The 15,134-nt window shown below is 35.6% G+C and overlaps 1 protein-coding gene across 2 annotated transcripts; it reads right to left on the bottom strand.

Annotated features, from left to right (window-relative positions):
- Window positions 1-9,904: 9,904 nt before the first annotated feature.
- On the bottom strand, window positions 9,905-15,134 carry BNAA02G23580D. 2 transcript variants are annotated; one of them, XM_048758592.1, is made up of 11 exons: window positions 14,862-15,134; window positions 14,727-14,765; window positions 11,673-11,787; window positions 11,509-11,570; window positions 11,368-11,435; window positions 11,239-11,288; window positions 11,082-11,151; window positions 10,831-10,954; window positions 10,573-10,689; window positions 10,333-10,487; window positions 9,905-10,091 (listed from the first exon to the last, which is right to left on the bottom strand). In XM_048758592.1, exons 1-10 carry the CDS (start codon window positions 15,117-15,119, stop codon window positions 10,386-10,388), a joined length of 1,005 nt encoding a protein of 334 aa, XP_048614549.1. In that variant the 5' UTR covers window positions 15,120-15,134; the 3' UTR covers window positions 9,905-10,091; window positions 10,333-10,385. The 2 variants fall into 2 exon arrangements, with proteins under 2 accessions (XP_048614549.1, XP_013748619.1); XM_013893165.3 differs by lacking the exons at window positions 14,727-14,765; window positions 14,862-15,134 and adding exons at window positions 12,008-12,046; window positions 12,143-12,443.

Raw genomic sequence — 15,134 nt, 5'->3', positions numbered from 1 at the left:
TTTTGAAAGGAGGAACAATTGTTGACAAATATCAAACATGGTCAATTCACGACAACACTATAATAGGCTCGTCGATGTGGCGCAAGATACTAAAACATCGAGACAAAGCAAAAGATATGCACATGTTGAGAGTTGGAGATGGTCAGAATGTCTTGTTCTGGTTTGATTCTTAGTGCACTATTGGCCGACTGTATGGCTGGATCTCGTGGATGCATTGATGATATGGGTGTTCCTAAAACTGCAATAGTGTCTGCAGCTATGGCAACTCAAAAGGCAAAGATGATAACATTGAAGGATCAATCACTATGGAAACAGAGTAATGACAAGTTCAAGCCTGCTTTCAAGACAAAACTCACGTGGGAATTGACTAGAAAGCAAGCACATCCACTACAATGGCCAAAAGGAGTATGGTTTCAGCACAGTATTCCTAAGTTAGCTTTCTTTCACTGGCTTACTTAACTAAACAAGCTGCCGACTGGAGATAGAATGCTCAGCTGGAATACCAACACTAATTCACCATGTGTTCTCTGCCAACCCTTTCGAAACTCGAGATCAACTCTTTCTGAATGCTCATACTCTGCTGAAGTCTGGACTCTACTGATGCGGGTGATGCTGCCGTCTAATTTCACCACCAAGTGGCTTGAATTAACGGAGTTGGTGATGGACACAAATGGAGGTCTACGGATAACTTTCTTGACACGGTAATGCCCTACAAGCCTGCATCCATGCAATATGGAGAGAAAGAAATGCCAGGAGACACATTCGTACCCCCATTACAGTGATTTCTCTTGCAAAACAGGTGGATCAAAAAGTCAGAAATCGATGCTTATCATTCATGCAACAAGGAAATATTCAGTTTGCAGGAGGGCTGTCTTTTGGGCTTACCACAAGATAACCAACCATGTGTCAAGATTGATGAACATAGATTTGCTTCGCTAAAACAGGTTGAACAAGTTGTAAAAAACATATAGGAGAACTTATCGAATTGGGGATTTAAGAAAATTTTGAGGATTTTAGATCTGTAAGGCATGACATGTTGCTTTTGAACAAGTTTGCGGATGCGGCTGGTTGCGGTTTCTAGCTCTTTTTAGAGATTTGTACAACTGGTTTTGCGGTTATAAATTGGTGTTTTACAAGATATTTATGACTGATTAACTACCAAATGCAACAGCGATTAAATAATAAATTAACTATATTTATATTTTATATAATTATAAAAATATCAATAACAATAATTTTATAATAAATATAAAAATTATATTTAGAAAGTTATAGTTTTAACTTTTTTAAATTGTAGAAAATATTTTTATTAAAAAAAATTATGATATTAATTAAAATATAATATATATATTTTAGTATTTTTATAATTTCAATTAAATTTTTTATTGAATATTTTTATTTATGTATTTCTATTGTTTAAAAAAAAAAGAAAAAATGTTTATCCTCCTGCAACCATCCGCAACCGCAAACGCTAGCTAAAACCAACTTTTGAATTTATAAGGTTTAAAGCGGTTTATGGTTGAGTGATTGTTGCAAAACGCCAATAACCGTTACCAACCGCAAAAGCTGCGGGTAGTAGCGGGGAAACCGGTCATTCCCTAAAGGACTAACTGGTTCAAACGCAGCGGCTGCGGTTGCGGAAGTTTACAGATGCGGGTGGTTGCGGTTTCTAGCTGTTTTAAGAGATATTTTACAACTAGTTATGCGGTTAGAAATTTGTGTATTTGCGGGATACTTATGACTGGTTAACTACCAAAAGCAGTAGCGGTTAAATAATAAATTAACCATATTTACATTTTATATAATTATAAATGTATCAAAAATAATAATGTTATATTAAATATAAAAATTATATTTAGAAAGTTATAGTTTTAAATTTTATAAAATTATAGAAAATATTTTTATTTTATAATTTTTAATATTAATTTAAATAATAGATATATTTTAGTATTTTTATAATTCCAATTTAAAATTTTTATTTAATATTTTATTTTTGTATTTATATAATTTAAAAGAAAAAAAATTATCTTCCCGCAACCACAAACGCTAGTTGGAACCAGCTTTTTAATTTATGAGGTATAGAGAGGTTTAAAACGGTTTAGAGCGGTTTGAGTGATTGCTGCAAAACGCCAAGAACCGCTACCAACCGCAAAAGCCGCTACCAACCGCAAAATCTGCGTTTGCGTGTGGTAGCGGAGAAACCAGTCATAAGCGTGACTAGTTCAAACGCAACGGTTGCAGTTGCGGAAGTTTGCGGATGCGGATGGTTGCGGTTTCTAGCAGTTTTAAGAGATCTGTAGGTCTGGTTCTGCGGTTAAAAATTGGTGCGTTCACGGGATATTTATGCAGGTTAACTAGCAAATGCAGCAGCGGTTAAATAATAAATTAAGAATATTACATTTTATATAATTATAAAAATATCAAAAACCATAATATTGTAATAAATGTAAAAATTATATTTATAAAGTTATAGTTTTAAACTTTTTAAAATTATAGAAATATTTTTATTTGAAAAAATTATAATATTAATTATAATATATATATATATGTATATATTATAATTTTTATAATTCTAATTTAATTGCGGAAACAATTACCATATCATTTCTGAATTACCATATCAATGCTTATTGCGGAAACAATTAATGATAGACCTTTGCTTTTCTTCTTCCAAAACGAACAACTTTCAGGCTTTATAACTTTTATTTTGCTTTGTCACGTTCCAAACTTTTTCTTTTTGTCTTTCCTCTCCATAAATTTTGTTTCAGATTTCTAATTATAACATTGATTCTTATCGAACCACCTTGATATCACCTCCTTCGGTCAAAAAGAAAGAATCGATGGTCAGAATGGTTCCAGCCGGCTTTAAGGCTAAGTCCCACAAGAATTTTCAGTTTATCCCTGACGAGTTTTAACCTAATATTCATATGCACTGCCATTGTTCTAGGCAACACACGTTTTCTTACTTTCATACAGCAGAATACTTAGAGTTTTAGGTTTGGAGAGAAGATCCAATAACTCCTTCAGAGATTTCTGACTGAAAGGTGTATCGATCGACACCCTTTTGTTGGAATCGATCGATACCCTGTTGTTGGAATCGATCGACAGTTTCTCAGAACCAACAAGAAGAGACTGCCGAGGTCCTAGAACCGGCGATAGATAGTCTAAATATACGAAAGTTGATTGATTATTCTTATTGTTTGAGTTCTAGAATATCCATATATGCCTAGTTAACGGTGATTGAAACTTTGTCGTTTTAGAACTAGAATAGAGAACAAGTTCTGAAACTGGAATAACTTAGAACCTTGATCCCAATATCATTTTCTCTCATCTCTCTTCTTTCTAGTTCCTTATATCAAATCCAAAACATCCTTGAATCAATCCTTCAAGCATGAGATAGAAAAGTGTAATGATCCAATTTATGGCCCAACAAATTCAGCATGTCAAGGCCTAGGCATATTCTCAAAAGCACAAGGTAAAATCTATAAATAGCAACTCCCATCAGCTACTTTTTTCCAAAACAACAAAGAGAAAAATCAGAAGTTTAAGAAAGTGACATGTGGAGATTTTGTAGAAACCGAACGGCCACCGGAGAGTTCTGAGATTACCGCCTCGACCATCACAGCCCGAGACCATATTGACATAGTCACCACCATTCGCAGCTTAAGGTACCCCTGAAAAACAGCCATGCCTCTGGTTTTGGTTTTGGTCGTTTAATAAATCGTCGATAACTCTTTAACTGCGTCGAATTTCGTGCACGCAAGACCACCATTATGTTCATCTCATTGAAACAAATCTGAAGCCGTAGCCTTCAACCGCGTCGCAATCAGAGTCACAACGAGCCCGCATGCGCCACCACCGAAAATGTCCTCCTCTGCAAATGACGTCCATTTGCCACAGCATCCGCCGCCGCCGTTGATTTTTCCGGTAAGTCGTCGCCGGCCTCTCGCCGCCAGTGACCGGGGGCCAATGACCGGGGGCCGGTGACTTGGCAACTGGCCGAGTCGACTCAACGAGTCAACCCGGTGACTCGGTCAATCCGGCGACTCGGTCAACTGGTTTGTTTTACTTGGTTATAGTTGGTTAGCTTAAACCACTCGGGTAAAATCAATTAGATTTCAGTTAACTTAAATTGGTTAGTTAAATTAGTTTGATTTCGGTATAGGTAAACCAAATGGTCCAACTGGAATTGATTTCAGCTAAGGAAAACTGGTTGCTCTAAATTAGTTCCAATCTGGTCAAGGGTTGACCATTGACCTGGCAAATTGACTTTTTAGTGGACTTTGATCAGACCACCCGTTACCCGTTTTAAGACCACCGGTTACCCGTTTTAAACCGTTCGAATGGCGTTCTGACTCGATTTTTTTGTCTTAATTTCAGATTTGGAGTATATTTGAGCAGGTGGGGTTCATATATACCACTCTTCCAAATTTCTAAGGTGAGGGTTACCCCCGTTAAATTTCGTGTTATTGTCTAACATTTTCTATGGTAATTTAGGTTTCAAACCAATGTTCCCTTTGTTTGAATTGAGTCTAGCTTGATAGTTAGAATTTGTACTGTGAACTGGAATTAGGGGTCTAGAGGTATCAACTTTGATTGGATTGTGTGATGCTGAGTGATGCTATATATATATATATATATACATACTTATGAGTATGTGACGTTACTATGGTGAGCAGGGGTTCAGAGTAGTCTGAGCTAACGATGATGTTTGTGTGGGGTGTGGATTGGTGCAGAGAAGTTTGCATCTTGACACTGTTATGGTGGGAAAGGGTACAGAGACATACTGTACTAATGATGCTGCGTATATATGTATATTTGTATATGGAGAATGCGGGGTGTGTGGTCTTGCTATGCACTATCTCGTCGTTTGTTTTGTGTGATGCTTTAGGCGTCTTAGTTATTTATGTTAGAGCTAAACTCCCATAGTTGGAGTTTTATTTGTAAGATTCAGTGGTTTGCGGTTTAGCATCTCATACCTCACTGAGTGACTACCCTATTACTTACCCCTCCTTCTTTCCCTTTTTAGGTGAGATCGATGAGCATGAGTGATTTTATCGGACTGGTGCTTTTGGGCGTAATGTGGTTGTCGATATTTGCGGATTTTATTTTATGGTATTGTAGTTGCCTTTCATGACATAAGTAGATATTACAAGGTATTATTATTTATTATATTATTTTGGGGAAACACAGTGGTCATAACTTTTGGTATCAGAGCGGATTATGTCCCGGATCCGACCTGGGATGGCGATTTTATGGGATTTGATTTTAAACGGTTTAGATGTTTTTCAAAATATTTATGGGCGATTTGGCATTTTAAAAAATAAAAACAAATACCACCTGTCTGTTCGGCATTATTCCTTTAAGTGTTGGTACTTGGTGTTCGGCAGAAATTAACCTATTTGCTTTCCTTACATATGCCGCCAAAGACAAGAGCCAACCGTACTCAGACCGCCAGAGATGCTACAGAGGTTGAAGATGAGCATGTGCAGCCGCGTCTCCACCGATTGATAAGGATGCCCTGAGGCAGATGGTACATGACGCAGCTAGACATGCTGCTCAGGAGGCAGTCCAGCAGATTGTCCAGGATGCAGCTAGGCAAGCTGCTCAGGAGTCTGCCGGGTAGCTGCACAGGAGATTGCTTGTCAGATGGCCGCAGTTCACCAGATTCCACATATTTTGCATGGTCCTCAAGTTCAGGTACAACATGGTCTTTAGGTTCACGTGCAGCATGATCCGCATATTCATGTGTAGCAATTCCCGCCGGTTCAGGTCCAGCATGACCAGCAGATTCCTGGTCGGCAGTCCCCAATCAGCACGTTCCAGTAGCTTTTCCACCACCGCCACCCAGTTTCCCCGTGGAGATTCCCGAAACTCTTATTAGGATGATAGGCAGATGAAGAACGTGGATTTGAAGCATTTTGGGGGAATAGTGGATGCTACAGTTGCTCATGATTGGAAGCATAGACTAACTTAGTGTTTGAAGACCGTCAAGTGCCCACTACGACTCTGCCTTAATATCGGTGAGCTATATCTGCATGGAGATGCATCAGTATGGTGGAATGGAGTGTGATCGATTCATCGTGAGCCTGGCGAGCTGACCTATGAAGATTTTCTCCATGTATTCGATAAAAATTATTTTCCCATGGAAGATTTGCATCAGAAAAAAGAATGTTTTCGAGCATTTAAGGCAGGGTACTAGGATTGTTAAGGAGTAGGAGTTGGAGTTTAGCCGACTCCGCAGGTTTGCTAGTAGTGGTATGGACGAGGAAGATCGAGGTTCTTAGATGGGATGCGAGTGGAACGTCGCAGCAGATGCAGCATGGTCTCGTACACCAGCTTAGACAATCTGGTGGAGAAGGTTGTCGTTCAAGAGACATGTATTGCCGAGGACCATAAGTTTTTCAAGGAAGCTCAGCCTAAGTCAGGAGAGACTTTAGAGTCAGAGAAGAGGACTTGGGATCAGTCAAATTCAAGTGTTATAATTGTGGAAGGGTGGGGCATAAAAGCAATAGTTATCAGAGTAAGCCATTCAGTGCCCAGGCTGCAGCACCAGCAACGGCACTAGCACCAGTAGCGGTAGCTAGGAATTCCTATGGTTCTGACCAGCCGGGTCACATCTTAAAACATTGCCCAAGGAGGGGCAATGTGGCACTTCCACCACCACAATTCAAGCGTTTAGCCATCATTCCACGTGTGTTTGCGGTAGGAAGTCCTCAGGGAGCGGAGCCGATAGCGGGTATGTATCTTTATCATACTTGTTCGTGTTTGAGTATTTTGGTTCCGTGGTTATCATGTGTACTTAGTCAAATCTCGGTATGAAATGTTTAGTACCCGTTTAGGAACCAAACATTTTTTTAAGAACGGATCGGTTTGATCAATTAATTTTGGGGTTATAACAGTTTTTTTTAAAACCCGGTATATAGTTAAATTAAAAAAAAATTCTGATTTACTTTGAGTTTCAAGCAAAAACTAAAACTAAAAAACCCTGAAAATCCAAGTTAAAACCCTTATTCAAGTAAAAATGTGTTGAATATTTTTTATTTTATAATTATAAATATCTGATATTTTAAAATTAAAAATAGTAGTATTTTATTTTATTTTGAATATTTGGGTATCGTTTTGATTTCGGTTCAGTTTTTATTTTTCAGATTAAATAAATAATTTACGTTCGGGTTTTCATAAATTTTGGTTATGTTCCCGTTTGATTAATTATTATAGTTATATATTTTATAGCATACTAAAATAATGTGAAAATAATTTTTATGGTGAAATTATGAATATGTCAAGTAAAAAAACAATATATATATATATAATTATTTTCTAAAAATTATATAGTTTTTTAGTTTAGAAATAAAGAAATGAAGTTAGGAGTAGTATTTATAGGAAAAACAAAATCATCCATTCAGCCTCTATATTTTACCACCATATTTTGTGTTTGCAGGATAGTTTTATTTATATGCAAAGTGATCCACAAGTAGTTTACTAAATATTCTTTTTGTTCTACATATTAATGATTAGAACTGGGTTCGTGGGTCAATTCACCCCGCCAACCCGCGGATCGACTTGGTTTTTTTACTCACAATTTTGATCCGCAAAGAAAAATTGATATACCCGCATCCACCCCGCTGAGATTTGCGGGTAATTCACGGGATCCGCAGTTAATATTAAATTTAAGATTATATATTAAAAATAATATATAAATAATATACAAATATATATAAAATATATAAATAAAATACAAATATATATAAAATTATATATAAAAAATAATAAATAAAATAATATACAGATATATATAAATAATATATTTGTATTTAAAATTATATAATTAGAAAATAGTTATCTATATTTTTACAAATTTTATACATTATAATTACAAAAAAAAAATTATTTTTTTAGTTTGCGGGTTGGCGAGTACCCGCAAGTCAAATTTAATTCCCGCACCAACATGTTGAATTTATTCAATCGGTCGACCCGCATCCGCTCCGCGGCGGATCAAACGGGGACAGGACCTGCGGGTAGTGACTCAGATTCCCAACCCGCGGATCGACTTGGTTTTTTTACTCACAATTTTGACCCGCAAAAAAAATTGAAATATCTGCATCCACCCCGCTGAGATTTGTGGTTAATTCACGGGATCCGCAGTTAATATTAAATTTAAGATTATATATTAAAAATAATATATAAATAATATACAAATATATATATATATAAAATATATAAATAATATAAAAAATATATATATATATATAATATATAAATAATATACAAATATATATATAATTATATATTAAAAATAATAAATAAAATAATATACAAATATATATAAATAATATATTTGTATTTAAAATTATATAATTAGAAAATAATTTTCTATATTTTTACAAATTTTATATTTTATAATTACAAAAAAATATTTTTTTAGTTTGCGGGTTGGCGAGTACCCGCAAGTTAAATTTAATTCCCGCACCAACATGTTTAATTTTTTCAATCGGTCGACCCGCATCCGTTCCGCGGCGGGTCAAACGGAGGTAGGACCTGCGGGTAGTGACTCAGATTCCCAACACTATTTATGATGAATGGACAAAAAATGCAGATAAAATTGGAGTCTATTTCTCATGTATTTCTTTTCCATCACATTCATATCCGTAATCAAATTAATTTTCAATACCACAACAACAATTCGGTTAGGAAATTAAAGTGTGGCGTTAACCTACATACAAAATTTTAGATGATAAATAAATGTAATTTTAATTCAAATATGTATATCTAATTTGATTTCATTAAAAAGTAAAGTTCAGAAAATAGTAATATTCTATTAAAAAAATATTTATAAATAACGTAAATATACTTTTGAATTAATAAAATAGTTTCTTTATAATTATATTTTCTTATATATAAATATATATATATATATATATATATATATATATATATATATATTTGTATAAAATGTGAATACCAAAGCAAATCAAATAATTACATAATATTTTCAAATATCACAACACTATATACTTTAACGAGAGAGATATATTATATTTTATCCTTATTAAAATTATATGTTTTCTTAATATATAATTTTCTTTTAATTTTTTATGTTTTTAGAACTTAATATATAATCAAGATACCAAAGCAAATCTGAATTCTCATTTTAAGCTTATTTAAAATAAATTTCAATTTACTATTCAATAAATCTAAGGGATAAACTTATTTAGAATTTATAAAATATTTTAATTATTTTAAATATTGATATGTAGTCATGAACTTCAAAAAATGTATGAGTTACTTATATATGTAGTATATATATATATATATATATATATATATATATATATATATATATATGCATGAGACTTTAGAGTATTATCGTTATATTTATTTATGTAATTTAGAATCAGATACTTTAGTTTATTTTTTATTTTATTCTAAGCATAATATATCTTAATGTATACATAATTTTCCTAAAATATATTTACATATTTAAGATAACAACCAACCTAGATGTAAATAAGAAAATTAATGAAAAAATTTTAATATATTTAAAATAAAACATTTAATAGTTGAATTCAGAAAAAAATAGATGCAATCAAATATACTTAAATGATAACTAAATCGACTGTAAAAAAACTAAATATAACATATCTAAAATAATATATCTAACTAAAGTAATATAATATTATTAATATAAATTATGCACAAAAATTATAAATTAATTTAAAATTAAAAATAAATAGAAATCAATTATTATAATATTTTTACTTTATAAATATTTACATCCGTGCATGATCACAGTAAAATCACCTAGTAATCAAATAAGTGTAGTAACTAATTAGATCGACCTAATATGAATTTTTATGGTAAATAAAAATAGTGATTTTATTTTAATAAAATAGATAAGATGTGAAACTTAATGGGTAGCTCATGTTATCAAACTGATGCTTGAAAGAGAAGAATCTGATCCCCAAACACAAAACAAGACAGTTGTTTAGTCTTGATATACAATATTTACCAATATTGGCACTATTATTATATACACCAAAGATACCTTAAATAAGAAACGGACCTTTGTGTTACCATGCGTCCTGATCCTGCATTGTTACAGAACAAATGAGTTTTTAGTCTATTTCGGAGACTTCTATACATTATAGATCGAACTTTCTATAAAAAGATCCCTGGAAACGCCATTAATTGTCTCTTAAGTTCTTCATCCAGATACCGAGTACCGACCCATCATTTGTTCAAAAAGTTCGGATATTATTTTTAATTCCCCAAGAATGACCATTGTTCTTCCATGATATTATCAAAACATGTGGTGTTAAAAGCTTGTACCTTGCTTTGGGGTCCTCAAGTTGAGGATAATGGTGTATATGTAAGATTATTCACTATGCAGATGCTGGTGAAGAATAAGTCTTGAAGAGGTAAGCCAGAATCTTCTGGTAATCACCTAACTGGACACCAGTGTTTGGATCAACCAAAAATGGAACCTATGATTCATAACAAGCAACAGCCAGATAAGTGATTAGTAAGAGTTTAGACTATGTATACAAAGAAGCGAAACTCGAAACAAACCTTATCGGATCCCGAAACATTTAGGAGTGATCTCATTCGCGTGGACCCTTCTCCAATGTTGTGTAATACATAGGGGAGCTCCAACTCACAGAGTGCTTCACGCACCAACCGCGCATACTGAAAGGGAAAAAGAGTGAATGAATTAAAACCCAGATTTATAAATACTAGCGATACTGTAGTAAAGAAAGGTATGCATCATTAAGACTAATCATAAGAAAAAACTTGGATACAAGAAATGAAAAGGAAAAAGCATAATACCGAGTTGTTTTCGTAAGAGAAGAGCTCGAGCATTTGAGGTGGTGGATCTGTTGAAGCCTTGTCCCATAATGACATGCCTCTACCTGCTCGGAGAAGTGTTGGCATCCATCCTGTGAACAAGGTGCTGGACAAGTCTAGAAAAGTTAGTAATACCACGAAAAATTATAACTAATGTACAGAAGCGTTCAAGCTAGGAGCTAGAGACAATAATAGCTTGACCAAATAGAATAGCAGAGTCTGGCGATGCTCACCTTTCCAGAAGTCCTGTGGAAGGGCCTCTCCCATTTCCATATTGATTAAATAGGTACTTTACGATGTCACCTATTAATTAGAAAACAAAAGAGAACCAATGTGAAGATATCCAGAGAAGAGGACAAGAGGCTAATAATGCTGGAACTCAAAACTTACCACTCTCATACATTGAAGTATCGGTATTGGGGTCAATGAGGAACGGAAACCTTTCATTCACAGAATTGACCTTTATTAGGGAAATAGTTGTGTAAGGATGACAAAGAAAGCAAATGAAGGTAAAAGTACATCTCTTGTCCACCGGATCTTCTAACCAGTTCCCTGTGTCTTACAGATCCTTTAGGACAAGGATAAACCTGAAGACCAACAAGTATCAGGATGAACTGCTTAATACGCTATTTATCAGGGAAAAGATGTTCCAGTTCTTACTTCTACAGAGAGGTCTAGCTCAGTCATGGCTTCGCGCACCCTACGGCAAAACGGACATGCCTCTGGTGTCAAAAAAAAAAAAAAAAAACCCCAATAAACTGTCACAGTATATAACTAACTTTCCAGTTTCCACTAATTCTATTTCGTTTTTGTATTTAACATACCAAATTCAAAAAGCTGCAATCGCAAAGGTGGACTAGAAGAAACATCTGTACTCATGGATGATACTCGAGATCCCCATGGAAGTCTTGCAATAGATGCTAAAGAAGAAGTTGCGACCTGAATACATGCCAACCATTATGAAGAAGAGCTTCTTTTCATGTAAATCATTGCTGACAAATACTGTCCATAACCATATTAAAACAGGGCCACTCAACAAGTTGAGAAAAACTCTGTGGCTCCTCGTATATCATAACCAAAAAGGCTTAACAGAGCCAGTAAACTCTATCTTACTTCTCAAACAGACATTTTGATACATGAAGAGGGTTGTTGGAGTAACCTCAAGAGCATGATTACGTTTCTGAGAAGGATCACCTCCCTGGAAACAACAGTCGAGGGAAAAGAACAGAGAGCGTATCATGAGAACAGAAAAGGAGACACTTTGATGAGCAGAAAGTTTGGAGGGAGAACTCACAGAGAAGAGTTTAAGCAACGGACAGAGAACAGACAAGAAGCTAGATGCATTGCCGCTCGTAGACGAAGTTTCTTCATCAGTATTGGCCTCTGATTTCACATAAACTCTTCCTCTTTTGGGAATCCAGGCCCCGTTTCCTGATATTCGCTGACCAGAACGTAACGTTGATGACGGAAACGACGCAATAGGAAGGCGGAGATTGCCATTTACCACCGGGAAACAAGGGGATTGAATTGACATTTCTCTTGTTAAAAATTTGGATTCACAGTAACCCTAGTTTGAGGATGCCCGTCAAACTGAACCACACTATTCTATATACTTCCAATTCAAACTGTTTTTTTAATTATTTAATTTATTCTGGAAAAAAGATAAAAGTCGTTTTTTTTACACCAAATAGATTTATATTGAAAAAATTACTAGAGTGTTATACATCTTTTTAAAATTACTAGAATGTTTGAATATTCCTAATAAATGATAATAAAGACCTTTGATTAATTTTTTTTAACTAAAACTATTTTTAAACACTAAATCCACATCAGTAATAACAATTCACATCATACAAGTCTATCGTTTGATTATCTTCTACTTTCTTAACCTATCACACAAATCTCTCTCTCTCTGACGCCTCTTCTCGTCCAATCCATCACGTTTGACCTCCTCACCACCACCACCATCTCTCCTTCCGCTCGTCACCACCACCACCGCTCATTCACTCGTCACCACCGACACCGCTCATTCACTCGTCACCACCACCATTGCCATCTTTCCCATCCGCCATCGTCACCACCACCATCCGCCATCTCTCTCTCTCTCTCTCTCTCTCTCTCTCTCTCTCTCTCTCTCTCTCTCTCTCTCTCTCTCTCTCTCTCTCTCTCTCTCTCTCTCTCTCTCTCTCCACAATCTGATTCTCTTCTTCTTTTCCACTCTTGTAATGCTCTCTCCCTCTCTCTTTCTCTCCTTTGAATCTGATTTTGATTTGTTTTTTATTTTGGTAAAGGAAGTTGGAGGAAGCACAAGAGGCCTGACGAGACAAGGTGACTGGAGGTCGCTCTTTTGTTCCATCACCGAAGTGCCACAGACCAAGGTCTCTGTTCCCCCTCCTCTCACTTCTTTATACTTATCTTCATCTCGTAACATTGTTGGATTGTAGTGGGATTTGTAGTTGTTAAAGTATGCTACTTTGGATTGTTCTTTGCTCAAGGTTGAGGCAGAGAGAACTGATATACCTTGGATTTGACCCATTTTTTATCCATGGTATATAAGTATTTTACTATATATATATATCTATTTTTTCTACTCTTCTAGGTATGTTTTCAGGTTCAGGTGCATTTCGGAGTAAAGCTATGACTTTGGAGCATTTTGGAGCTTAAAAGACATTTCACCCGAGCTGACCACTTAGAGGTCGACGAGAGGAAGAATAATCGATCGATGCGCATCAATGCTGACGATCGATATCAGGAAATGCCTCGACAGATGAAGATTAATATCGATCGATGTACACAAGTACCATCGATCGATGTCGAGACACCAGACGCGACATTTTGGATTCAGCAGACTTAAAAACCAAGGCCAAGCCAAATTACCAAAATGCCCTGACGAGTTTTTAACCTAGTAGAATATATACTGCCTAAGTGTTTTGACGGCAGAAGAACAGAGCTTTTTCTAGACCTAGTTTTGTTACAAGTTTCATTTGGGAGAGAAGATCACTTGTGATTGGAACTCCTTGTTTCTATTTTTTTCATCTATTATATGAGTTTCTATTTCTCTATTGATATGAATCGCTTTGCTATGTCTAAGTAGTTCAACTGTTAGATCCAGGGTTCAGATAGGTTTGTGGGATTAGCCCCAAACTATAGATCTGCCTTGTTGTGATATTCATGATAGATTTGTATTAATTGCTTGTTTTAGCCTTGCTAACTAGAACTTTATTATAGGATTGCATATTCAAGCACCCTTGTTATCCCATCCTGACATCTATCTATCATATTAGGATTGCTAGAGAGGGCTAACCGCCAATTTAGAATCTTAGTAGGACATTTCATACTCGCGCATAGGCCTGGCTAGAACCCGTCGATCGATGTCCTCAACTGACAATCGATCGACGTTGGCAAAGGTGTATCGGTCGACGTCTTAATAGACTATCGATCGACAGTCTCTCGTTGTCTGCATACTAACCGTTGAGGCACGAGATCTAGTCTGTTAACCAGTGGTACAAGCGACAGCTGATCACTGAGTAAAGCGAATGAGCTCTAATATATCATGCATGCAACAGTTAGGCATCTATAGGTATTATAATCTCCAACACCTGAATAGTGGCCCTGCATCTAATATCATTTCCAACCAAGTTACATTTATATTTACTCGCTTGTTGCTATTGCTATTTCATTTAAACATTTACAACCTTTAGACTTAATAAACACTAGATTTAATTGTTCCCTAGCTCCTTGTGGATTCGATCCCTAAGTACTACATCTGAACCTCTTTTGATGAGAGTAACACTCCTTAGGGTAATTTGAGTGGTATCATGTCAAATCTTACTTCTCAAACAGACATTTTGATACATGAAGAGGGTTGATGGAGTAACCTCAAGAGCATGATTACGTTGCTGAGAAGGATCACCTCCCTGGAAACAACAGTCGAGGGAAAAGAACAGAGAGCGTATCGTGAGAACAGAAAAGGAGACACTTTGATGAGCAGAAAGTTTGAAGGGAGAACTCACAGAGAAGAGTTTAAGCAACGGACAGAGAACAGATGAGAAGATAGATGCATTGCCGCTCGTAGTGCTTTCACTAGAACTAGACGAAGTTTCTTCATCAGTATTGGCCTCTGATTTCACATAAACTCTTCCTCTTTTGGGAATCCAGGCCCCGTTTCCTGATATTCGCTGACCAGAACGTAACGTTGATGACGGAAACGACGCAATAGCAAGGCGGAGATTGCCATTTACCACCGGGAAACAAGGGGATTGAATTGACATTTCTCTTGTCAAAAA

Source organism: Brassica napus, chromosome A2 (genome assembly GCF_020379485.1).
Source record: "Brassica napus cultivar Da-Ae chromosome A2, Da-Ae, whole genome shotgun sequence".
NCBI classification, from domain to species: domain Eukaryota; kingdom Viridiplantae; phylum Streptophyta; class Magnoliopsida; order Brassicales; family Brassicaceae; genus Brassica; species Brassica napus.
Note: the sequence above shows the minus strand (reverse complement) of the source record. Positions and strands in the feature narration are given on the sequence as shown.